The 26,065-nt window shown below is 38.0% G+C and overlaps 1 protein-coding gene and 1 long non-coding RNA gene across 3 annotated transcripts in view; one reads left to right on the top strand and one right to left on the bottom strand.

Moving 5' to 3' along the window:
- Window positions 1-2,286: 2,286 nt before the first annotated feature.
- YES1 (YES proto-oncogene 1, Src family tyrosine kinase) overlaps window positions 2,287-26,065 on the bottom strand; it is a 46,720-nt gene continuing 22,941 nt past the window's right edge. Inside the window, exons 2-12 of one of the 2 annotated variants that reach the window (XM_089517140.1) lie at window positions 25,142-25,411; window positions 19,206-19,305; window positions 18,080-18,178; window positions 15,253-15,356; window positions 15,016-15,165; window positions 14,672-14,827; window positions 14,380-14,559; window positions 10,701-10,777; window positions 10,236-10,389; window positions 7,529-7,660; window positions 2,287-6,504 (exon numbers count right to left, since the gene is read on the bottom strand). In XM_089517140.1, coding sequence (XP_089373266.1) covers window positions 6,224-6,504; window positions 7,529-7,660; window positions 10,236-10,389; window positions 10,701-10,777; window positions 14,380-14,559; window positions 14,672-14,827; window positions 15,016-15,165; window positions 15,253-15,356; window positions 18,080-18,178; window positions 19,206-19,305; window positions 25,142-25,403 — 1,695 coding nt within the window. In that variant the 5' untranslated portion in view covers window positions 25,404-25,411 and the 3' untranslated portion in view covers window positions 2,287-6,223. The remainder of the gene's footprint in view (window positions 6,505-7,528; window positions 7,661-10,235; window positions 10,390-10,700; window positions 10,778-14,379; window positions 14,560-14,671; window positions 14,828-15,015; window positions 15,166-15,252; window positions 15,357-18,079; window positions 18,179-19,205; window positions 19,306-25,141; window positions 25,412-26,065) is intronic. The other variant, XM_089517142.1, reaches the window with a different exon arrangement.
- LOC149317233 (uncharacterized) lies at window positions 6,283-25,369 on the top strand. The gene is made up of 4 exons (XR_016280609.1): window positions 6,283-6,527; window positions 15,281-15,386; window positions 17,189-17,302; window positions 25,280-25,369. It is a non-coding gene; the product is annotated as an uncharacterized LOC149317233 (long non-coding RNA).

Raw genomic sequence — 26,065 nt, 5'->3', positions numbered from 1 at the left:
CTGAAATATCTGGGCCAAAACCTGAGACCTAGGGATGATCTGGCCCCACTGGTGGCATCTATCCTGATGTATGTAAATGTTTACTGCATCTGCACAGGGTGTTATTGTTTTATTATTTATGGGTATGTGTATCCCGCCTTTCTCCCAAAATAGGATTCAGGGCAGCTATGTACAGTGGGTCCTTGTTATCTGCTGGGGTTTGGTTCCAGGATCCCCCGTGGATAACAACGTCCATGGATGCTGAAGTCCCATTAAATACAGTGGCACAGCAAAATGATGTACCATATATAAAATGGAAAATCAAAGTTTACTATTTGAAATTTATATATTTTTAAATATTTTCAAGCTGTGGATACTTGAATCCGTGGATAAAAAATCCATGGATAAGGAGGGTCTACTTTAATTCAAATAAAAACTACCAAATGTAATGGAGGGGGTGAGAATAAATAATAAACATACTGGGAAGTCAAAGGCTTTCACGGCTGGAATCCTTAATTTTTGGTGGGGTTTTTGAGCTGTGTAGCTGTGTTCTGGAAGAGTGAGGAATAAACTCTTCCAGAACACAGCCACATAGCCTGAAAAGCCCACAAAAAACTGTAGGCATACTTTTCAAACAGTGCTATCACCCTGAGATTCTTCCCTCTTGTCCTAAGGACCAGAGACAAAGGTCCAGGCCCTGAGATCTGGGAACCCTACTTCTTTCATCTCTAAAAGGACTTGGGAATGGGATTGGAGTTTTCACACATTTAGGTGATTAACAAGCCTACCACTGGTCAGTTGAGCAGATAGGACTGTCCTCCCAAAGGAAACATCTTACCTAGCCATACAGTCTGACTGCTCTTTCTGGAGGAAGGTAGAGCTGTGACCAGGTAGGTACTCTATAAACATCCCTCAGGGAGATTCCCCTTAGCTATGTATGAGATGTGACCACGGCTCTCACAGAGATTTAGGATATAAGGGTTCAGGCTTTTGACCCATTTGGTACGCTAGATATAATGGTGTCAACTACCCATCTGGAGGCTCTGTGAAAAGACACGGGAACCTATTTTCCTGCCCCTGTAACACAGAGGCATGGGGACTTGCATATTGACGCTGTTCTATGAATATAGTTTGCTGATGTCCATTTGACACCTAGACTATGAAGCAATCTTTCGACCAGAGGTGACAAACTCTTGTAAAATGCAGGGAATGCTGCATTCTAGTTTAGGTGGAAGGAAAAGACATTCTCTGAAGGCAAAGAGTTCACCTACTTTTTTGGGGGGGCGGGGGGGGAGGTAACTGCCACTGAGAATACTGTCTTTAGTGTGAGAAGCTGGAGGTCCAGTGTGGCCATGAATTTAAATGGCTTGGCCGTTAGTTGGGGCAGCACCAGAGACAGACATTCACAGAGGGGTGGGTGAGTCCTTCTTCTTTTAAATGGAGAAGGAACATCAACACCATGGCTTCATCCATCGGTGAAGGCAGGAACTGCATTATTTCAGTACAGCAGCAGAAATGGCACCACTTGCCAGCATAACATTCTGAGAAGCTCAATATGTGCATTCAGTTGGTCCGGATTCTCCAGGCAGAGAGGCAGAGTCCGTACATGCAGCTGGTATTTTTTGCCTTGCTAAAGCATCAAAACAGTGGGACTGTGGGGAAATTGGGAATGTTTAGTGAACTAGGCCTGTCTGGGCCACTATGAGGCCAGCAAAAAACCAAAAACAATTTGTGCTGTCCTCCTGGAAGCATTGAATCAAGATCTGAACCAAACCTTTGTCAGCGCACATCATTACTATGTTAAGCTAGCATAATACTGGTAAATACAGTCAAGATATCACTTTTACACAAGAGTAGACAACTGTGTTGGGGCCGGGGCCAATTCTGCCCCCCCTTCCCTGTGGGCCACCTTCCAGTGAGCCCATGTATCTGTTTATCCCTGCAGTCAGTACATTTATTTAGGAGGTAATATGGAATTCTGGAATGGTTTTGGGGATGGAGTATTTTCATGTTTTCATATTGAAAGTGTATGCAAAATGTTTATGGAGGGCCATTTTCCTATGTAATGTCTGCAAAGATAAATTTTCATGATTACCTGAAATAAATACTGAGCATATGCTTAAACAATTTGGTATTTTTAAGCTTTATATCAAATCTAGAGGAAAGAATTTGGCAAACATCAATTCATAAATATTTCACAAATGTATAGTTATTAACAGAACTGCTAAACAGAGGAACTCTGTTTAAATTCCCTTGAAATATTAACCATCAATTATTTGTGTGTGTGCATGAGAGAGAGAAACGGTATCCACTACATATTTATTAAACTTTGGGAAGTTTAATTATGCAAAAGTAATAAAATATTAAAAATATTTAAGCATGTGAACACAGCATGATAGGAAAACCAAACCAAAAAATAAAATAAAAAAATGGAAGGTTACCACACAATGTTTCTTCAACAAAACCGATAGACAAGGCTTGTAGTACAGTTTTGATCAGAAATGTTACATAACTGTTTCCATTAAAATATCAAAATCATTCTTAAATGATTAGCCATGATTACAGTACAGGAAGTGCTGAAAATACAATAAAGGTAGTTGAAAACATGTAGAAATTGGCATTATCATCTCTGATGTGTAGAAAATGTTTTTTTTTTTTCAGTTCTAAAGTCATAATATACAATGGCACTTCTACATATTAGAGACATTGGGACTGGCTTTACAATATTGACTAACAAATGAGGTGGTGGCAGAAGACATGGGACACAATACACACAACTGTATGTAAAATGAAGTGAGTTTGTATATAAATAGTGGTTGATAAGTTATACCCAGAGGCACAATCTATCAGGAACGTTCCCATCACAAGTCCCAAGTGAAATAAGAGCCACACAAGAAGATGATGGCATCCATTTCTTGTAACTGGGATTGTGTAGAAACTAATAGTTTATTTGTGCTTCAATGCTCCCAATTCAGTGAGAGGCAATCCACTTAAAAAACAACAACCTCATCTCTCATGCAAGTGACTGCTAATGGGTGCAAAATTCTCCACGCCCATCAACACAGGGGTGCATGTGAAATCCTGAGGTGCATGCAAAGTAAGCACTTACTATTCCATTCATGGAATCTCCTCCACACTAGTTTTCCCCTTGCTTGCAATTGGGAAACATAGCCCAAATACAACCTCCATCTGTGATCTGCTGGTGCAGGGGCAGACAAGGGAGTATCAAGAATTAATCTTTTTTTAGTCTGTATCCCTCAAATCAATGTAAACTATATAAATTATTAGCATGTGCAGTGTAACAAAGTGCCTCATGCAAATGTAGCACAGTCATCATTAGTGTTTAGCAATCATTAGGATTCAAAATATGTCTTATGGGTTTTCAGATAGAATTGATAATTCACTTTGAAAAACAGCGCTTATACTCTAGAAAAAATTCTAAGTAATAAATTGTGGCATCTGCAAAATGTACTCTGAAATGTCTTCTGATCTCTTAAAAAGAATGCAAAATGAAACAGTTGAGATCACAATCCTGCAGAGTAAAAAAATTGTCTTTTTAAAAAGTTCAGTCCTATACATGTCTACTCAGAAGTAAGCCACACTTGAAGTATAATGGACTTGCTCTCAGGTAATCATGCATTAGATATAAGTGTTAACAAAGAAGCTTGAAAATTTATCAGGTTATTTTTTTTAAAAAATAAGCTTCTGTAATTTAATTTCAAATCAGTCCTGCAAAACATATTTAACACCATATTTTATAAAAATAATTACACTTTTAAACATACTACTATTTATAAAAAGTGTTTCAACATTGAGTTCTCATTTGACAAAATAAGTTCCCATCAAAGTCTTGAGGTAAAACACTATCAAAAAAATCATAGATACGGAAGCTAAAAATGCATAATTTTTTCATTAACAAGTTCATTAAATTAGTGTTCTTTAAATTTCATTTCTATACAAATGATGTTACAATGAATTGTTTCATTTGTTAATTAAAACCCAGTCAATACCAGAATAACTTCCTGATATTTTGATTTATTACACAAACATAATTGTGTTACCCATTCTAAAATAAAGGGGGGGGGGGGGAATACAATCCCATAATTATTTTCTACATAAAGCCCTTTAAAAATTTCATAGTAAGGGAAATATAAATGATAGGGAGAAATGCAACATGATTGCACTATTTTATAAAAATAATTCTGAGATAATTCAAAACTTCTGAACAGGTATATTTGTTTCGTCAGAACAAGAATTATAGTAATTTTCACAGAAAACCTTTGCAGTGCAAAATATATTTTGAGTATAACCGGCAAATTCTAACAATGCCAATAGGAATTTTATTGCTTGATATGTCAGAAGCTATGGTAAAATCTTACTTCCCATTATACTTGGGGTAACACATATATGGAAGAAGGCTTCTGCAGTTTAATCACATGGGGAATGGCACATGCAGTCCAATCCAATCCATTCACCAGCCCTTAGAAAAGACACATTTCCCACTGTGGTCAGTGGGATCTGAGGTGGTGAGCTGGATCAAGTCTCACCTCAATTCCACTTCCAACATTTTGTGGAATTTTGACTTTTTCAAAAGAACTGTAGAACCCTAGCTCTCATGCAATGCCATCTGGGTTGGAGTCTAGATGTAGTATCTGAGGGCTAAAGGTCAATCCCTGATTTGTCACCATTAATATTAACTACACTGGGCTGGATCAGGAGTTGCAGAGTGGGATTCTGGGAAGTGAGTGATCCTGCAGGTACAGAGAAGCATTTTCACAGTTTTCCCCTTCCACTGCAGTCCCTTATGGCTCTGGAATTCTGCTTTAAAGAATAGGCAGTCCCTGTAGAAGACAGCATGAGATGGATCTAGAACAGTGTGTGAGGTGAATGCCTACACCAACACAAGGAGCCTTTTCATTTGTGGTGAGCTTTGGATCCAACCCAGTGGGGGTCTCTTAGCTTTTAAGGTCACGTTCTTCATAAATGCATTGTTGTGGTGTCTGTGTATATCTTTTTAAGAAAAGCAGAAGTGCAATCAAATGAATCCCTGAATCTTTGACATTTTACTTTGGAAGTACTCACTGATATTGACTGCATCTTTCTCTGTTCTAGATTTGTCTCTTCTGAAAGATGCCCCTTAAATAAAGAACTGGGCCATGGTACACTGGAAATATTACTCTAAAAGGTTATATTTTTAAAAATTATGGAGATTTTCTCTTTCCCTCTAATTGCATTTTGTGGTTTCAAGTTTGAACATTATTCATCTTTTAACATATAAAACATTAATTCATTTTGTAGTTACCTTAATCATTCTTAATTAAACTATGCAGGAAAAAATCCCCATGTGCTACTTTCCAGTTACATTAACATAAAGTATCAACACAGTGCATTATGCTCTTCAATTCCACTAATGAGGTCTAGCATTTAATCAAGTTGATAATTTCTTTTTGCTTTTGTAAAGAATACTTTTTCTACCCTAATTAAATGACTATTTCCCCCAAAAAAATCAGGGCTGTATTGATCTCATTTCAGTGAAAACCCATCATTGTTTTACTCTGGATGCAGGACATTTTATAAATCTGGAATTGATTGGTCCCGGAAACTCTATTGTTCTTTCAACATTTCAGTTCAGATATTTATATAATTACCGGTGTTGCCATTAGCAGTAAAAAGCTAAAAAGTAGGAGGGGGAAAAACCAGATTAGCAGTTCCACTCTTGTCATGGTCACATGACATGGTAGCCAGGGATCTGCAGGAACCACGGCTTATAGAGGATCAGCAGTGTGCTGGAACATGCAGTTCGTTTTATTCACTTGCAACTGTTGGTTTGGTTTTAATCCCAACTTGCCAGAGACTACAGATACCCTGGAGTTAACATCTCTTCCTGTCAGTTGGAATGACCATGTACTGTGTACTAACACTAAGCCAGGGAATTTGAGGTTCTCGGCTTCCTGTGTCATATGAATTAGTCTTTTAAAAGGTAATGCTCATTCCACAACCCTTTTTTTCAATGCTTCCTTTGGACCCGTGTATGATAGGGGAGGAAAATATTACCCCATTAATGTATTTGACTATAACACTTTAAAAGTCATTTTCTGCAATCATATTCTGGAATTCCAGTTTGCTAGCCACTGAGAGCACACAAATGGTAATTTGCTTTCCTTTAAGTCCTTCTAAGTGACAAGGAATTTTTTGAAAATATTTTACATTTGGCAGATCTATGCATGGTATGCAAGATGTGACATTATAAATTGTCTCCAGGTTGGTATTGTGGTTCTGTAGCTGTAAAATAATCTTCCAAGAAAGACTGAATGTATTCAAATGTTGGTCTTTCATCAGGATCTTTCTTCCAACACAGTTTCATTAATTCATGGAGAGATTCTGGGCACCCTTGAGGACAAGGCATTCTATAGCCACGTTCCACTTGTTCCAAAACTTCTCGGTTCACCATGCCTACAATTATACAGATATTGACATTTATATCCAACAACACTGATGACCACTGAAGAAGGTGTTGAAGCTTTTCTGAAAACAAAGCAGGTTCAGAGGTAATGCAGACTATAATTTATTTAAACTAAATTGGTGATGGGAAATGTTACTCCAACAGTGTTAGGACACCAAGGATTGGGGCCAAATAAACCAGGATTTGAAAGCAAAGCTTGATGTTGGTTAACCATAGTTTGTACCTAGTATGTCATTGCATACAAAACCAGAGAGTGGAATTTGTTCCATCACCCCTCCCTCACAATCTGGCATCAGAATGAGAGGGCAGATTCCAAGGAGACTTTCACTATTTTTTCTTCAAAGAGTTTCTCCTCTTCCCTTGTATGTATGGCATCATCCTCATTTTTCAGCCCTACATCTGACTGTTAGAATAATAAGTATGCATATATCTTGTAACCAACAGGTGAATAAAGAAAAGTAAAACACCCCTCATGCCTTGATCTTAAGCTTTACTCCCTATTTCATAGTAGAATGTAGCCTTTTATTCTTCTTTTCACTACTACTCCTCTTCCATTTAAGCATTGAGAAGACTTTACAAAGCCATTGAATTTTTCTTATTTTTTTCTTATATAAATACTGTCCATCTTTGAATCCAAATTATCATGTCAACTACTGTTTGAAAAAAACTGTGAGGTGGATATTATCTATTTTAAATATTGTTTGTATGCTTTATTCTTCTCATACACAAGAACAGTCTAACGACAATATTTAAAAGGATTTTTGATAGTTTTAGTTCAGTGTATAACACTTATTCATATACGAACAATACCTAGTTTAGCCTATATTGAAAGGAATTATTTTAAAAATGGGCCTTGCACTGTACTGATTTATACAGAGAAAAATGCACAACAATCAGCAGAATACAAAATGATACAGCAGCATTTTGATGGTTGTTGAACTGCAGTTACCAGCATTCACTGGCTGTGCTGGTTACAGGTGCTGATCACTGCAGTTGACCAACATCTGGAAGGCCAGTTGATTCCTACCCCCAGTAAGCAATAACAATTATATTCTCATACAGTATGATTGATTAGACTTTTATTACCTGGGTATGGTACACGACCCTTTGTTACAAGCTCTGTCAACAAAATTCCAAATGACCAGACGTCAGATTTAATTGTAAACCGACCATATAGTGCAGCCTCAGGTGCCGTCCATTTAATTGGAAATTTGGCCCCTAAAGTGGAGAACAATCACAATTCCTCTTTGTATTAGTTATTAATAATTAACTTTAAAAACAGTTTTGGTAAAGCAGTACCTATACAATGCTTATCATTATTTTGTGAGAAAATAGTATCTTGAGAATTTCTTTCCCCTGCATTACTTGTGTTAACGTATGCATCTGAGGATATAGACAAAGTCTACAAAAGCTTAAGCTATAATTTCCTCTGCACTGTTAGCTTCAAAAGTGCTACAAGGATATTGCCCATTGCATATTGATAGTCCAGACTAACATGACTATGGACTGAAATAGGCCAGTGGAAGGAGCGGCTTGAAGCTGCACCTTCTGAAGGCAGATTGGGGCCATGGGAACCACATGCTGTGGCCCCAATCCACCTTGAAGCCACCCATTCAGCCACTGCCTGCTACCAAGCCTACTGTCCCAAACTTTCTGTGTCTTCAAACAGGATGGCTTAAGGGATTTGCTCCTTTCTTTCATTCTAAATGTGGCAGAGAAGGGGTCAATGAGCCACTCCCCTTCAACAGTTTAGAGCTAGAGCAGAGGTATTCATTTTACAATTGTGCCCAAGAGAGTGGAAGCATATTGGTTTTGGAGTTTTTCACATGGGGACAATTGGAAGTGTAAATGGGGGGTATCCCGTGAAAACTGCACATTTGCGATTAAGATTTTCACACGACATCGTGAATAAAGTACCATTATCCTGGGAATAGCCCACAAAAACTGCACAATTGTGATAAAGTTTTTCACACAACGTCGTGATCAAAAGCTATTAAAACACCATTAACCCAGGAATAACCAGGCAATAAACAGCAACAAATCACTCACAGGAAATTTCTGTGAATGATTTGCTGCTGTTTATTGCATGATTATTCCTGAGATAATTACCACTGTGTGTGAAAATCTTAATTGTGATTTAATAGTAATTGTGCGATTTTCATGGGATAAATCCTGTTTAAACTTCCAATTTTCCTCTGTGTGATACACTCCTTTGTCTTCCTCTGCAACCAGTGAGTGTTCCAAATTGTAGGATATTGAAGCCAGCCTATATGCATTTCCCTTTCTCTCCAGCTTAGACTGGAGATGGGAAGCAAAAGTATGTATGATCTCTATTTACATCCAGCAAGTACACAGGTAAAGCAGATTTTTATGCTATAGACAAGTGTTGAGTCTGGGAAGGGGAAGAAGTTCACCCCCCTCTCCTTTTAAGCTCCAGGTTCAGAAGGAGTCTCAGGTTCATCTCATGTGACATCCCATGCCACAAAATCGCATGCAGTTTCACTCTCATTTTGTATTTATATACCATATAAATAATATTTTTTTCTATTGCTGATCAGACTAATGTCAACTTTATTTTATTTTTATCTTTGGCAGCAACCAATAATATTTTAAAAATATGAGATTCCTTGAAAAAGAATAGTCTATCTTGCTAAGTCATATTTGTTGTGCTGAAGGACAAAACTATAAGGAAACTACTGAGAGCTCATGTGGTCCACAGCAGCAGCACTTGTCTTAGTGCTGGGAGGAAAATAGCAAAATGAGTCACCTGATAACATATGTACATCCTGCAGCTTTTGTTAAGACTGAGATTGTTCTGTTTGCAGGCAGGAGAAGGGCCTTTTAAATAATGTTTCTCCATGAAGAAGTTCTTTATACATGAAAATCAGCATGTGGGATGGGAAGGGGGGGGGGGACTAGATTTCAAAAGCTCTACCTAAAGTGGGAACTTGAGGAATGCATATCCTATTCTCGGTCTTCTGGAATGGCTGTACTATGTGGCTTTCTGGAATATGCAGTCTGACACAGATATACCATTTACAGGGTTGCTACCCTCTTTCAGTATGCTGATTTGCCCCTAAAGAGGAAAATGATGGTATACTGCATCTTTTGATCCCGTCATCCACCATCTTGAGGGAGAGAGAGGCAGGCTAGCTCCAAGAAGCCAAGCCCTCCCTCCAGTCCATCTGCCTTGGTCCAGGCCTCGGAGGTAGAGAAGAACTGCTGGACCTCATTCCCTTCCCCACCACCACTCCCTTCTCCTTTGTGTCATGCCTTTTTAGATTGTAAGCCTGAGGGCAGGGAACCATCTAATTATAAAGATTGTATGTACAGTGCTGTGTAAATTTACAGCGCTTTATAAATAAAGGTGGTTAATAATAATAATAATAATAATAATAATAATAATAATAATAATTTATTGGAAAGGAATTTTCAAATGACTTATTCTGGAACAGTTTTAAAAGGTCTAGGCTTAAACTTCACAACATACCACTGTTAAATTCATCATATACATCAGAAAGATGATTTCCAGAGCTGTGTTGGTTCTCTGAATGTCCTTGGATATATCCCATATGCTGTTATAGATCTCATTAAATAGTGACCTACCTTTTTATAGAATTTTGAATTTCTTATTAAGCACTACTATAAATGGAGTAGTGAACATATATGTATCTCTGAAACAATTAGCATATTAGAAACAATAAAATGATTACTGAATCAGCATGTTCTAACCAACAATCCAGATTTTTTAATCCAATGACAGTAACTGTTAGTTTGAAAAGTAAATGTGTACCTTGTCTGGCAGTGTATTCATTGTCCTCTATTAACCTTGCTAGGCCAAAGTCTGCAATTTTGCACACCAGGTTGTCTCCCACAAGAATGTTAGCTGCCCGAAGGTCTCTATGAATGTAGTTCATTCTTTCAATGTAGGCCATACCATCTGCAATCTTTTTTTTTTTAAATGCATATTAACAAAAATGTGTTCAGTTCATGAAATACATAACAGACAATTATGAAAATGTTTACTCCTGTGTAACTATGTTAAATTACTTATTACAAATGTAAAACTGGTGTCAATTTTTAGATTAACATATATGTTTTATTCGAACATGTGCAGTAATAATTAGTATTTTGCAGCAGAATTAAATAATCAGAAGCTGAAAAAGCTATATGCTAGTAAGAAATGACAGCCATTTTCCAGCCTTTTTACATGTCTTCCGATACTAATCTAGCAAGACATCTTATCGTCAAACAATACCTGAGCAGCCATGTCCACCAACTGCGGAAGCTTTAAATATTTCCCTTCTCCTTCCTTAAGAAAGTCTAGTAAGCTACCTGCAGAAAGACAGTAAAGCATGAATTTAGATGCAGCTGAAAATGCCTAAAGGAAAGAAACATAAATGGGACATGTGAAGTTGAAGGCTTTCCTTGCCGGCATCCATAGTTTTTTGTGGGTTTTTCGGCTATATTCGGCTATGTGGCCATGGTCTAGAAGAGTTTATTCCTGACGTTTTGCCAGCATCTGTGGCTAGCATCTTCAGAGAATGTTGGCCTAGAAGAGAGCTGGATGTATATATACTGTGTGACCCTGGGTCTGGAGGAATTCCATGTTAATCTGTGTATTGTTCTGCTGTTGATGGCAGGGCCCCAGGGTGGGAGGATATGCAAAGAGGATTAGTGTCTGCTAATTGGTGATCATTATCTGCTGGGAAAGCACCTGACTCTGGGTGATTTCTCATTTGCATTTGCTGAGTCCTCATTTTGCTGTTCTTCAGGACTGGTAGCCAAACTTTTTTTTACTGTCGAGGTTTCTTCTTTCCTGTTGAAGTTGTCCAGGTGTTTGTGGATTTCAATGGCTTCCCTGTGCATTCTGACCTGATATTTGTTGGCATGGTCCAGAATTTCAGTGTTATCAAATAGTATTTTATGCCCAGGATGGTTTATAACATGTTCTGCTACTGCTGATTTTTCCGGCTGACTCAGTCTGCAGTATCTCTCGTGTTCCTTGATCTGTGTTTGTACATTATATTTGGTGGTCCCTATGTAGACTTGCAGCTGTGGACAGGTCTGCATAGGGACCACCAAACGCAGTGCACAAACACGAATCAAGGAACACGAAAGAAACTGCAGACTGAGTCAGCTGGAAAAATCAGCAGTGGCAGAACATGTTATAAACCATCCTGAGCATAAAATACTGTTTGTTAACACTGAAATTCTGGACCATGCCAACAACTATCAAATCAGAATGTACAGGGAAGCCATTGAAATCCAGACACCTGGACAACTTCAACAGTGTTGTGGAAAAACAGCCACCTGTGAGCCTCTCTCACAAAAGCCTGCAGCAACCCTTCGGCTTGACAGAGCAGAAGAATGAGAAGGGAACAAAGTCAGATGAAAAACACAGTTTATTGCTGGCAATCCCAAAACAAATTAGTATTCCAAAAATTTTGGGACCTCGTTTTGAATAAAATGGCAGGTTTTATAGGGGTTAAAACAAAGAAGTTTCTTCCATACATTCTATTGGCTGTTTCAAAGTTTACACATATAGAACTTTCTTGCAATCAGAGCAAAGATATATGAATACATTAAAATACACTTAAGGCGCATTTGGTTACATTCTTTTCTCTTATCACCTATGTGTTAATTTGCCCCCCTTCCCCTGCCAGGGATGCTACCCTTTTATCTCTTGATGCCTTGATGTATTATGGCTCATTAGAAGAACACCAAGCGCTAAATGAAGCCTTGGTAGAGCACAGGGTCATTTTGTTCTGCAAACATTCCTGCATCCCTGCATCCTTGATGGGGCCCTAATCTAAATTCCTTTTCCTGTATACAGACAGAGCAAATGCTTTTGTTTGTAGCTTCTAAAATGGTTTTGCTTTCTATGTTTCACTATAGATTTCTAAACTACTCATTGATTATTGAAAGTCATCCATCTCAACAGGAAAGAAGAAACTTTGAAAATAAACAAAGTTTGGCTACCATTCCTGTAGAAAAGCAAAATGAGGACTCAGCAAATGCAAATGAGAAATCACCCAGTCAGGAGCTTTCCCAGCAGATAATGATCACAATTAGCAGACACTAATCCTCTTTGCATATCCTCCCACCCTGGGGCCCTGACATTAACAACAGAACAATACACAGATTAAAATGGAATTCCTCCAGACCCAGGGTCACACAGTATATATACATCCAGCTCTCTTCTAGGCCAACATTCTCTGAAGATGCTAGCCACAGATGCTGGCAAAACGTCAGGAATAAACTCTTCTAGACCATGGCCACACAGCCTGAAAAACCCACAAAAAACTATAGATGGGACAATTCTAATATATTTTCCAGCTGTGGGATCCATTATCTTTTTAATATTATTCTAAAATATAATTAAGTTTTTAATTCAAACAAACTTTCACAAAATTTTACACAGACCTCGGTTTCAGAATGTGCTTTTTGTGCTGCATTTGTCTTAAGTGCATGTCATGGTAGATTCTAATCAAATGGATATAAAGGCAGTTTGTTGTTGTTATGTGTAGAGATAAGGAAATTACATGTTTCAATTAGTAGTAAAATTCCTTTGGTTTATTATACTGAGTGTTAATATTAATTTGTAACAACTTAAACTTAATGATATAACACAGGCCTCCCCCAAAAGAAATAGCTTTAATAGCTTTATGAGACATCACTTCAACATAAGAAGAATGCTCAAGGAAAAATGGCCTGTGCAAATGGATGTATATACAATATCATGGGCAGTGTTGAAGAAGGGTAGACTCCAGATGTTCCATACTAGTACATAGCATATCAACTTGCAGAGTATTTGACCTCACTGTTCTTGTCTCTTGTTCATGAAACATTCTAAGTTTGCCTGATTTTTTTGGACCTGGATAGGAGGGACTTGTCTTCCAGAATGACTACTAGGGAGGATTAGAAGCCTCTTCGATCTGCAGCTAACTGCAGTTTGGCATGATGCCCAAACCTCAGTGTTATGGTTTGTTCAAAAAAGTCACACTGTCCTTAATATTTGCTTGTTCAGAGAAACCAAAAATCTCAAAAAATCTGGAATGACCTGCCGGATGAAATCCGCCATATAACATAATTGGAGGCCTTTAAGAAGGCAATAAAAACGGATCTCTTCTGGCAGGCCTTTCCAAATTGATCTCCTCAGAATTTTCACTCCCCATTTGTTTAACTGTACCCACCAGACCTTGATCTCGATCTATTTTATTAACCATTTTATTGGGAATTATTTTTTAATGGTATTTTAGGGAGGGAGGGAGATAGGGGAACTAGGATCTAATATGTCCTGTTATGCTTTTATCTATTGATACTCACGTTTGATTTTATTGTTCTTGTTTGCTGTTACCTGCCTCAATCCAATACAGGGAGAGGCGGGATACAAATAATAATAATAATAATAATAATAATAAACTTTTGCTAATACTGTACTATCAGCAGTTCCTGGTTTGGACAGAATGACAAACTGTATTTAATTGAAGGAAGCAGACGTTTGCAGTTTTCCCCTTGCAGTTGCTTGTGCTCATAATACTAAACTATGTGAACAAGAGTTGTTTAGACAACCTTCTTATTTCAAGTAGTTTCAAATTAATATTAAAATTTATGTAGCATTAATATTGCCGCAAATACAAATGGCAATCCTATATAATAGTAATAAAGTTCTTGGATATTTTCCCAACTGAACCCAAGGCAGGATAATTAAAACTGTGGCAGCATAAGAAACATACTAGTAAATGTTAAGAATCTTCTTGAGAGCAGCAAATTATCTGCAGTGAAGATCCAGGTAGATGCTTTTTAGAATCCAGCCTAAACACTTATAGTCTCTTCTACAATATCCAAACAAACAATTAAAAAACTAAACAATGTACCTCACAAAACATTACTGTCTTCAGATCTTTGATTTATGTCCAAGAAGAAGTATGTACCTTTTGTCATGAATTCAGTGACTATGTAGATTGGTTCCTCAGACACGACAGCATATAGCGGAACTAGTTTATCATGCCTTAATTTCTTCATGATTTGGGCTTCTTGTAGGAAAGCTTCTGGCATCATTGTACCAGGTTTTAGTGTCTTGATCGCTACTTTTGTAGTCCCATTCCATGTTCCTAAGAAAGCAGTGCATTAAACTGTCAGTTATGATAGAGGGGTACTGTCAGAGTAACACAAATATTCTGGATGTTCTACTGTTTCTGCAGTTCTTCTCCATATGATACTTACCCATCCATACTTCACCAAAGCATCCCTGGCCAAGCTTAACTTCTAACCGTAATGATTCTCTAGGAATTTCCCAGGCATCTTTTGCTAAACCCTGTGTCTGCGGTTTCACAGTTGGACACACTGTTGTTAATTTATGGCACAAGCCATCAGCATGATCTGGTAATTAGAAAAAAAAGGTTTTTTTTAAAAAAATTGCCAGACATAGTAAAACAACCAAGTGACATTTTCAGTAATCTTCCCAAGACCAAAAGTATTCTTAACACATCTTTAGCACACTTCTGACTTCCATCTACTATGTACAAAGTAATATATCAAGCTATAGAATTTTATGATTTAAAGCTTACCTGTGTAGTGTTTAACAAGCTTTTGTAAAGATTCAAACTGTGCTCGAGTTGTTATGTAGTATCCACCATTGTCAAGTTTTCTAATTTTGTAGTGTTTCACATTATCGCCTCTAATCTCATCCCAGTCACGTATTGAGAGAGAGTAAGCACCTGAGGGAAAAGATAACTTGCTTTTAACAACATCTTTATAAACAAAATAACAGTCTTTTGTCCTATGAGGTAAAATGAAAATAATACCTTTTGTGGTTTCACTCTCTCGAACTAGGAAAATACCACGCTGGTTCCCGGGATTTAAAAGTAACCTTTCTGCATCCTTCCTGCCCATCTTGCCAAAATACCATCTTAAGAATTCAAAGGAAAAATATTCTTAAGTAAGTACTGCAATATTTTGGTTAATGTAGATAATATAAATGTAAATATAATATATTATAAAAGGAAGTTGCATCTTAAAGTGAAAACTAGTTCATTATGATTGGGGGATTTCCCTCTTATGCACTTTTAAAATAAAAATGGATTGTTTAGTTTTTTGTGGGGTTTTCGGGCTATGTGGCATTCTCTGAAGATGCCAGCCACAGATCCTGGCGAAACGTCAGGAATAAACTCTTCTAGAACATGGTCACATAGACCAAAAACCCCACAAAAAACTATGGATGCCAGCCACGAAAGCCTTTGACTTCACGTTGGAGATGGGTTAGTTGCTATTTCAAAGGGAGATATAATTTATTCTATACAATTTATAAATTAGTAATCATGCCACTTGGTCCATAGCCCAAGGATAGTTAAGTCTCTCTCTATAAGCTTTCAAAATAAGTTTACCCCCCCTCTCCCCAAAAGGGCACACATTCTGCTCGACATGAATTATAGTAAAATGGGTTGCTCTTTGATTATAGCCTTAGTGCTCCCATGCAAATAACATGATTTAAATGTAGTTTTATTTTTTATATATTAAAAAAACCTTTAAAAACATTTTTAAAATACAATTTATGCAACAGAATTATGTATAGATCGAATGCTACTGTGGTTTCTTGTAATTTCCACTGGATTATCCAAGTGGCCAGCTTTATATTGCTCTGGATTATTCTGTGGTTAACGTGATCGTTCTCTATGTCCCAGGTGCACCCAAAGGAGGATGAGATTTCTAATTAAGTTGTCATCCTCAGAACACAATTCTACCCCCCCCCCACACACACACACCACTACCACACTGCCCCAGAAGTACAGAGAACAGCAGTGGCAGTTTACAAGGGAGGAGCAGAGGAGGAAGTCTTGTAATTTTTTCCTGCTTCCTCCTTCATGAACTGCATTAACAACCTTGAGTGTTGAAGGAGCATGGGGGATATACTTGTCCCACATGCTACTACAACCTAAATAGCTTCTGGGAGAGAGCTACAGTTTTCATAGTCTTATGGGCTTCCCCAGTCTGTCAGTAAGCTGAGATGGGACAATCTCCCTCAGCTTTCCTCTCCTTCCCTGTGGTTATCTTTGTTACCCCTTTCAAAATAAATGACTGTAGAAGGAAACTGTGTTCCCATGGGAAGGACAGGGATTCTTATAAAAATTTAACTTTTGTCTAATCCACAGAGGAACTGGGTAGGTGGGACTCTTGTCTGACCTCCCAACATTGGTAAAACCAAGGATGAGTCAGGAAAATGTCACAAAAATCAATACAGGAGATGCCATGGCTCCAACCAACTCCCTAAGCTCTTTATACATGCCAAGAACTCCATGGAGTGTGTGCACCTGTATGTGAGTGCATGGTGACACAAGCAACTGGCTAATATGCCAAACCAATGTTGATAGACTTCTTTTTACAGCATTTAAAAGTACACCACTATAGACAGAACATTGTCTTTCCCATCAAGATTTAGATATATTTTTTAAAAAAAGAGAGGGGGAGGGGGTTCATGGCAATGAATATGGCATGAAAAACAACCCTGGAGCATCTTTGTCAAATGACTAACTCTGTATGAATCATCATCCATTGTGACTATTCCACCCACAGTAAGTTAACAGAATGTTACCTTTATATTCTACAAGTTGCATTTCAGCACTCATCAATTGGAAGTGAACCATTTAGTTATGACCTTGTTGCCCTTAATATATAGGAACAGAGGGTCAAAAAATCTGCAAAAGGTAAAAGCTACTAACAATGTGAATACTGTTCTTCTGTCAGCCTTTTTCACAGAAATAAGCTACTGAAATGCAACTGAATGTACTGTGGCTGTTAGCTTTTATACAAACATGGCTGCTGTGAAGACAACTTCCATATACTTGAGCCCAGTGAACTGTAAGTAATTTCCGTATCTTGTAAAACCTTGTACAAAATAGAAACAAGCTCACTGGAAGGCAGTCCCCAATTACTTTTGTGTTTGAGCTGGCTGGGGGGGGGACTCTTGAAAGTGACAGTATCGCTAAATGTTTCCTTCCACCTCACTGGTCCTCTTATGACAGCAAACACTAATGCAGGGGTGGGCAAAGTACTACCAAAGTAACTACTTTAACTGCCTAGCTAAGTAGCACCTGCTGGCCAAACTCCCACAAATCAACTTTACCAGGCATTTTTTTTTAACTTTTGTATGTTTTTAAAATGATTTTATAGTTTAATGTGGGCATTTTAAATTATTTTTTTTTTAATGTATTGTTAAGGTTTTTTTAACTGATGCTCTTTGGGTGCTGCCATGCATTCCACTCTGGGAGAAATGCAGCATACAAATGGAACAAATAAAATGAAATGAGTATCTTCAAAGAAACCTAAAAAGCTAGTGTAAATGGCACCCAATGATAGTTTAGCTGTAGATGTCTCTTCAATATATGCAAATTGTACCAAGCTAATGTGAATCAAGAGCAACACATGTAAATACCAGATCTGAAGCTGTTTTTCCTAGCATGCATACATGCACATGCACGCACGCACCACACACAAACATTTATGAGATTAGTTTCATTTTGCCTATTTGGACACTTAGACTGGAGAAATTTTATATTCGCTTGGAAGTTTTCTGCCTGTAATTCTGTTGAAAGGTTATGGGTGAAATGACTGACCAATTACACAACAATGCCTTACTCTTCTGCCTGAATGGAGTCTGCAGGAGCTACGTAATTGCTAGGAATGTAGCCACTCTTTCCTGTTGCAATAGATCTTGCTTCCCACCAATCTCCTTCCCTGAAGAAAAAAAAAGGTAGTTACACCAAATATACATGAATATATCATTTTGTAAAGTGAAATAACATGAAGAGACAAACTATACTCAAATACAGTTTAGCTGATCAGCTCTCACTTAAATTTAGGAAATGATTTACCAAATAAATTGTACTATAAAAAAGTACTGTATATACTCATGTATCAGTCTAGAAATTTAGGTTAAAAAATTCACCCAAAAGACCTGAGTCGACTTATCCACGGGTCAATGTAAGTACTGTATTTTAACTCATAGATAGATAGATAGTAATGGTGAAATGCAAGAGTTTAATCTGCCCTGGAAGCACTGACCCCCTTCTATTCTCTCATCCATCCAGTCTTTAGTATGAGTATAAATAGTTATGCCTGCTGGACTTTTGTAAGTTCGTTCTTCATCCTTTACATCCTTCATTAAATATCCCTAAGTTTTACCCTCGACTTACAGTCAAGTATATATGGTACTGATTTTCTGATGGAGAGCTAACAGTTGCAATAGAAAGGGAAATGTCCATTATGTCTCTGGTAAAGCTCTGATCAACAAAAATGAAAAGGTGGATCTGGAAGGTGCACTGTGAAAAGTTCTAGTCCCTCAGTTTAGGGAGACAGAATGTTCCCCTACTTTTGAAAAGGAATGACAGTTTTGCAGACTTACACCTTTTAATATAGAGGATCAAAAGATCTTCAGAATGTGAAAGATGCCCAGAAGTTCATATTAAATGAAACTATTGAAAATATCCTACTTCAGGTTTAAACATGACAAAAACAAATTCAATGAAGTAACCATCAAAGTAACAGTAACATTTTAAAGATATTCTTACTTCCAAGAAATAGGTAAGTTAATATCCAGTTTCCCTTTATCTTTCTGAACCCAACTAGATGTGGTATTTTGCATGCAAGAGCATAATAAGCAACAGCCTTCCCATGAATGGATAACTACACCTGTAAGGCAGCTATGCAGTGTGAAAAAGGATTCAACTTGATCAATCCCCAATGCAAATGAGAATATAATTACGTGTTATTGATTATTTGGAACCGTTCACCCTTCTTGAAGGAAAGGTCATCTGTAGTTCTGGCTTCATAGTCATATAAGGCCACAAAAACAGTAACACCACCTAAGGAAAAACAAAAGTATAGCAATCATGCCAGTTGCTAAACATGGCAAAAGAGGAAGAAGACAAATACAGTGCGCCCTTTTTTTACACGGGGAATCTGTTCCGGACCCCCCCCCCCCCCCGGTGTAAAAAAAAACGTGTATGCTCGAGCCCCACTTGAAAGTAATGGGGCTCGTGCATGTGGTGGCGGTGCGGCGGTGGGCGCACACCCCATTAATCTAAATGGGACGCGCCGCCCCTTGTGCCCCGCGTGTGGCTTTCAACATATGCTGAAAGCCGCGTATGATGTGGGTGCACTGTACACAGGAAGAACGCCAAAAATTTCATGAATTTCATTTGGAAAGTGAGCTGGATACTTTAATAAAATGACATGAATACTTACAGATGTTCTGTATTGTTTGCATACTTATTAATTGTATTTGTTCTTGTTAACTGCCCTTGAATCAACCCTGACACATGTCGACTCTGTGGATGAGATATCTCCAAGAACCCCTGTCCTCCACTGCTCTGCTTAGGTCCTGCAGAGTCAGGCCCATGACCTTCCAGAGTGAGCCCAGCCATATATGATGGCATATTTGGAGATTTTAAAGAACTAATAGGGATGTATAATTCAATATTAGTATTTTATTGATTACTTAATTGGATTGTATTATTTTAATGATGTAATCCCGCTTCGATCCTTGGAAGAGGCGGGACATTATTATTATTATTATTATTATTATTATTATTATTATTATTATTATCTGGTGTGCAGTCTTCCTCTCTTTCTACTACCTTCTACTGAGCATTATTGTCTTTCTAATGCATGTCTTCTCATGATGTGGCCAAACTACAACAGCTTCAATTTCATCATCTTGGCTTTCATGAAAGTTCAGGCTTAATCTGTTCTAGGATCCATTTATCTATTAGGCTATCCACAGTATCCTCAGTACTTTTCTCTAGTGCACAGCTCAAATGAGTTGATTTTCTTCCTATCTGCATTTCTTATCTAGTTCTTTCATAGTTGCTCTTCCCATGCCTTGTCTTCTTCTGATTTCCTGACTCTTCCATTTAGATCAATATTTGATTATGGGAAATCTTTCGCTATTTTGATTACCTTATTATCTAGGTTGAATTTATGTAGATCTTCAGTGGTGGTTTTTGTTTTCTTTATGTCTTCTTTAACTTTCCTTAGTAATTGTTCCAAGTCTCTGATAGTTTCCATTAGTAGTATGATGTTATCTGCATATCTTAGATTGTTGATGTTCCTTCCTCCTTTCTTCACTCCTCCTTCTGAGTTTAAAACTGTTCTTCATATGATATTTTCTGTTACCAGTTGAAAAAATAGCATGATAGAATGCAGCCTTCCCTGATTCCTTTGTCAATTAGGAACCATTCTCTTTCTCTATATTCCAGGGGTTGGCAACCTGCGGCCCGCGGGCCGGATCCGGCCCACCAAGGCCTTCCTGCCAGCCCCTGCGCAGTCCTGCCGCCGATTGCCGCCGATTTCCCCCGTTTTTGCGCCGCTCCGGCCGCCATTTTGTTTTTCAAACTGGCGGCCGAAGTCTCGCGTGACCTCAGGATGGCAAAGTTCACGCGAGACTTCGGCCGCCATTTTGAAAAACAAAATGGCGGCGCCCATTAGGAGGCCAGGTGCAGCCCCTGGAGCACTCCAACAGGGTTCCAGGGGCTGCAGCAGGCCTGCATCGGGCTCCACCTTGCCCTCTGCCCTCCTCCTCCTTATGAATAGAAGAGCAGGGAAAGGAGGAGGAGGAAGAAGGAGGAGCCAGACGGCCAGCAAGAGCAAGCCAGAAAGAGGTTGGTTGCTTCTTTAGGGGAGGGGGGTTAGCCTTCTATTCTGAATTGCATTTTAGTAGTTTCCATGCTAGTAACTTGTTACTGTTATTATTATTTACTTGCCCTTGGTGGTCTCTTTGCAAAAACTCCTTTCAGCTCCTTGTGCTTTTCTGGGTTGAGACAGTGGTGCATGCTTTCTCCCTTCTATTCTGAATTGCATTTTAGTAGTTTCCATGCTAGTAACTGTTAGTGTTATTATTATTATTATTATTATTACTCTGGGGGTGGAGCATGCGGCCCCGCCCCTGGAGGGTGGAAGCTCCACCCCAGCACGTGGCCCTGCCCCCGGAAGGTGGAAGCTCCACCCCACTGCTTCGCCCCCCCCAGTTGTCTGAGGGACAGCAACCCGGCCCCCGGCTCAAAAAGGTTGCCTACCCCTGCTATATTCTGTTCTAACAGTGGCCTCTTGCCCTAAGTATACATTCCTCACCAGGACTGTCAAATGTAGTGGCACTCTTATTTCTTTTAGAGCATTCTACAGTTCTTCATGATCTAAGCAGTCAAAGGGTTTGCTACAGTTTATATAGCACATGCTGACTTTTTTCTAGAATTAACTGTATACACTATGTATATTTTCATGAAGAAAATTTTGCATACTACTATAATGTGTATCATGGGAAAGCATGACTCATTAGAAAAGACATATCATGAAAAGACGTGACTCATTACATGACTCCTTAGGAAAAAAACAATTACGATTTGTAAGTTGAATTGGTGTAGGAAAAGAAAATGACTGCATTACAGGTGGACAGACACAGTCAAGGAAGCCAAGGACCTGAGGCTGCAAGGAAGCAGGACTGTTAATAAAAGGGTAGCGCTTCTTCATAATATATACTGCTCTCTTTGCTACGAGAGTATATTTGTGTATGTGCACGTGCAAACAATTTTACTCTAGGATGCATTTTGGAAACAGTATGTAATTTTCAGTTTTTCTAAGCTCACCAATGAGCTATGCATTTATTACACAGGTTTTATACTGAGAATCCTGAAAATACCTTCTGAAAACAAAGGAAGTCTAAATATGGAATTTACAAATTAATAATGTTCTAAATTGAAGAATTTACTGTATCATACAGTATACAGAAATTTGAATTAGATCACAATAGCTAGAACATCCAGAGAAAACCAACAGCTTCCTTTTTGAACAATTTACTGTATTCTGTTAAGAGTCAGAACTCTAATTCCAGTGTGAATTCCAGCTCAATGGAATCTGCCCAGGTCACCACCCTCAGTGTAGGTTGCAAATGGGCTTCAGAGTACATCACAGCCCTCTAAAATAGAGATTGCTGGAGGACTCGGGATGCAATGGAAAGTGAAAATCCCTACCACTACATGCAATGTAATACCAGGTGTTATATGCTGTATTTCAGAGGAAGGAACTGGCAAAAACACTTCTGGGTAATCCTTGCCTAAGAAATCCCTATGAAATACCGGTGTCAATATAAGTCAACAGGCAATAAAAAGGTGCATGCATATGCACACATACACACACATAGAATTTATGGATGCAGTTTCATCTGCAAATGCACCTCAATTAATCCTGCATGTTAAAATTGATTGGAATATATAATTTCACTCTTCAAATATACTGTTTCACACCATTTGTTAATGCACCTCTTTAATAATAAAACAGTGTGTGCGTGTGTATGTGTCGGCACGCATATTTGCAGTTGATAGAGAATGAAGTGATGCAGGAGCACTCCCACTTGAAGCAGTGCCCCTCACATAGATACAGTTGGAAAGCTCTTTCCTCAAAAGGTTCCAGACTGCACAACTGCAAGAGGCCATGCCTAGAGATTGCCCAACAGTCATGGGTTCACTCAGATGGGGCAAGCTCTATATATAATTTTTGACCATGCCTGATTTTGTTTCAAGTCTTCAGTGTATCAAAGTAAGGGCTTTTCCAATCCAAGCAAAGCTGGGCATGTTCATTAGTATTTTAATAATGCAGGAAACATTTGATTTTAAAATCCTTCAGCAGTTCATTTCAGGAGAGATCTAAAAATGGCATAATTTATCACATTTCAGTAAGAAGCAAATGTCAACACATCAGAAAATACAACGTGTAAACTTTGCCAAACAAACCACTCTCTCTAAAACCCTCTATTACCTCACTTTTATTGGTTTATTGTAGTAACTTCTCAAGTTCACTATGCACTACATGTCTATGTTCTATGAATCTAAACGGTTATCGTTATAATAGGGCAACTCAAAGAAATATTCAAAATACATAGTGTCGATTTAGCAACAGCAATAGCAAATATATTTCTATACTGCTTATCAGTGCACTTAAGCATTCCCTAAGTGGTTTACAAAGTGTAAGCCAATTGCCCCCAACAATCTGAGTACTCAAGCCTGAGTCGAGCTTGAGCCCTTTTGCTGGTATTGAACTTGCAACCTTATGGTTTGTGAGTGAGTGGCTGCAGTACAGGCATTTAACCACTGCGCCACCAGGGCTCTTAACCTTAATTTACCTTAAGAGTCAATACTTTTTAGCGAGTTGCAATCAAAGTTGTAATTGCCTGCATACTTACTTCGAGTACAGATGATCATTGCTGCAGAGTGCCTTCCTGTTACTGCTACCATATCACAACATCAACCCAGCAAAAGTGATGTAAATATCCCAACATAGTATGAGGGGGAATGAGAGATTTGTCGTAGATGGCATAAAGTGCTTGATGTTTTATAATTTAGTAAAACAGTAAGGTTGAGGCTTGAGAGATGTTTGTAAAATTATCAGTAAGTGAAACTAGCTTTTAACAAGCACAGCTGCATGTTTTTGTTTGCTGCAGGTTGTCAGTGTGCTTAAATCTCAATTTGGTGTGGCCATGGAACCCACAGTCCCTTCAAATTCCATTCCATGTATGACTTAATTTGGTTCTTGTTGGAACGTTAGCCTTATTATGAGGTGAACTGTGACTGTTACGTGAATAAATGTCTTAGGTTTTCCTAGTGATGGACACTACAGTATATGCACCAAACTTCAGTTTTCTTAGTATGCACAGTGATGTGGGTGGAAATATTCTGGCTTCTATATTTTTTCACACACACTTTTTAAAAATGCAGCTTTATAAAATTAATTAATAACATAATAAAGGAATACAATATCAAACAGGGACTTGTCAAAATTGTAATTAAATTGTTAACAACTGAGTATCCCTAGGACACAACTTCATTTATACTACACACAAACACATAATTACAGTTCAGAAACGTCATTTTTTCCCCTGAAAAATTCAAGAATGAAAAGTGGGTATCTATTTCTGAGTTATCATTTTAAATACCACGCTCCAAAATGTCCAAGTAACACTTTCAGTGAATATACCATTGAAACAATAGTAAATATGCAATGCTGATTATTGTGTGTTAATAAAATATATCAATGTAACTAATTTTGCTTACGGGAGGGAAATATATCGCACTGGTAATGTTCCCTGATACCTGTAGCACAGAAGTAGAAATTATGCAGCCCATTGGGTTGGTAGATCCCAACTAACCCACTCCCATTTTTTGCCAAATTTATTTTCAGCTGAAAATAACCTAGGTTTTATAAGCATGGTTAAATCATTCTGTTTTACTACCTTACACACCCTGAAACAGTGGAAAAACCAAAACCAAACCAAAAAAATAAAATAAAAAAATGACTGGAGTAATTTCTGTCATCCAAAATGGCATCTGTGATGCCCTCTGCAGCCTTCTGGAGCTCAGACAAGCCCAAAATTGCACAGTGTGGCACGCTGAGCTCTACAGTGTTTATCCTGCCAATAGCGGAAGAGTGTGTTCACTGCTGGCTTCAGTGGTAGGAATTAGTTTAAGTTATTCACCTGATGCTGCTTGAGTTTTTATATAATTATATGATCTATATACAGGGATACAGGGATCACAGCAGGTCAAAAGAAAACCCATGAATGAACATACACATCAAGCACAGGTTTTAGTTTAGTTTCTCTTCTTGGAGGAAATGCTGATTATTTGGTATTATTTTTGAAATAGCGCTTACCTGTTAAGCCACTAGGGTATGGGCATGGCACAGATGGAAATGAAGAAGTTGCTCCTCCAAAAGGTGTCACAGCAGATGGCCCACCAAAAGGAGTCATGGAATGGCTGTTAAAATTAACGGAGGATCCCTTTATTGCAGGCGATTGGGTTGTTTGTGTTGAATCAGATCCATAATGGCTGGTTTGAGATGTAATAGATTCTGGAGTATTCTCAGTCCTATACTTCAAGGTAGGACCTTTATCTTTACTTTTAATACACCCCATTGTCTATTCTGTAGAGAAAAAGGCTCTATTACTATGTTGCATCACCAATTAAATAAAACACTATTCCTATTCCTTATGCATTCAGACACCAATTCTAAAACTGAACTGATTGTGATGTCTTTAATCTACAATTAATATACAACAGCTACATGAGACCATACAATCTTAAAAACATTAAAAAGGGCAATAAAAGTCAGTCTTAAAAATTGTCAGGTTGGTCCTCCAAATATTGGTATAGAATCAACAAATTGCTCACAAGATCACAGTCCTTTTCTAAAATGTATTCCACAGTCTTTTGTTGAAATACTGATCCATTATGGGTCAATATTTTAACAATTCATTAAATTTGTATATTCATCAGAACCAAAATTAGAGTTTTTTGTATTCAGTAATCACTTTTTCAAGTATTACTGTATTTGCAAGGCTAGACCATCTTACATATAACTGGACTGTTGTTAGCTCTATTCTGCAAATTCTGCAGCAACAGGAAACAAAAGTCCTCCCAAATGAATTGGAGAAATCCTACAATTCATTCTTATTTTATGAAGCTAATCCTAATTAATCGGACGGTACTTTGAAGCAGAGATAACCATGGGCCTATCATTTATGCTGAATTAAAAACAAGTTTGTCTATGGATATTGGTGTTAAAATCAGTTAATAC

The sequence above is a fragment of the Sceloporus occidentalis genome, unplaced genomic scaffold, assembly GCF_023333645.1.
Source record: "Sceloporus occidentalis isolate IW3139 unplaced genomic scaffold, rSceOcc1.0.p SCAF_3, whole genome shotgun sequence".
NCBI lineage: Eukaryota > Metazoa > Chordata > Lepidosauria > Squamata > Phrynosomatidae > Sceloporus > Sceloporus occidentalis.
The sequence above is the reverse complement of the archived record's forward strand: the minus strand, read 5'-3'. Positions and strand labels throughout refer to the sequence as shown.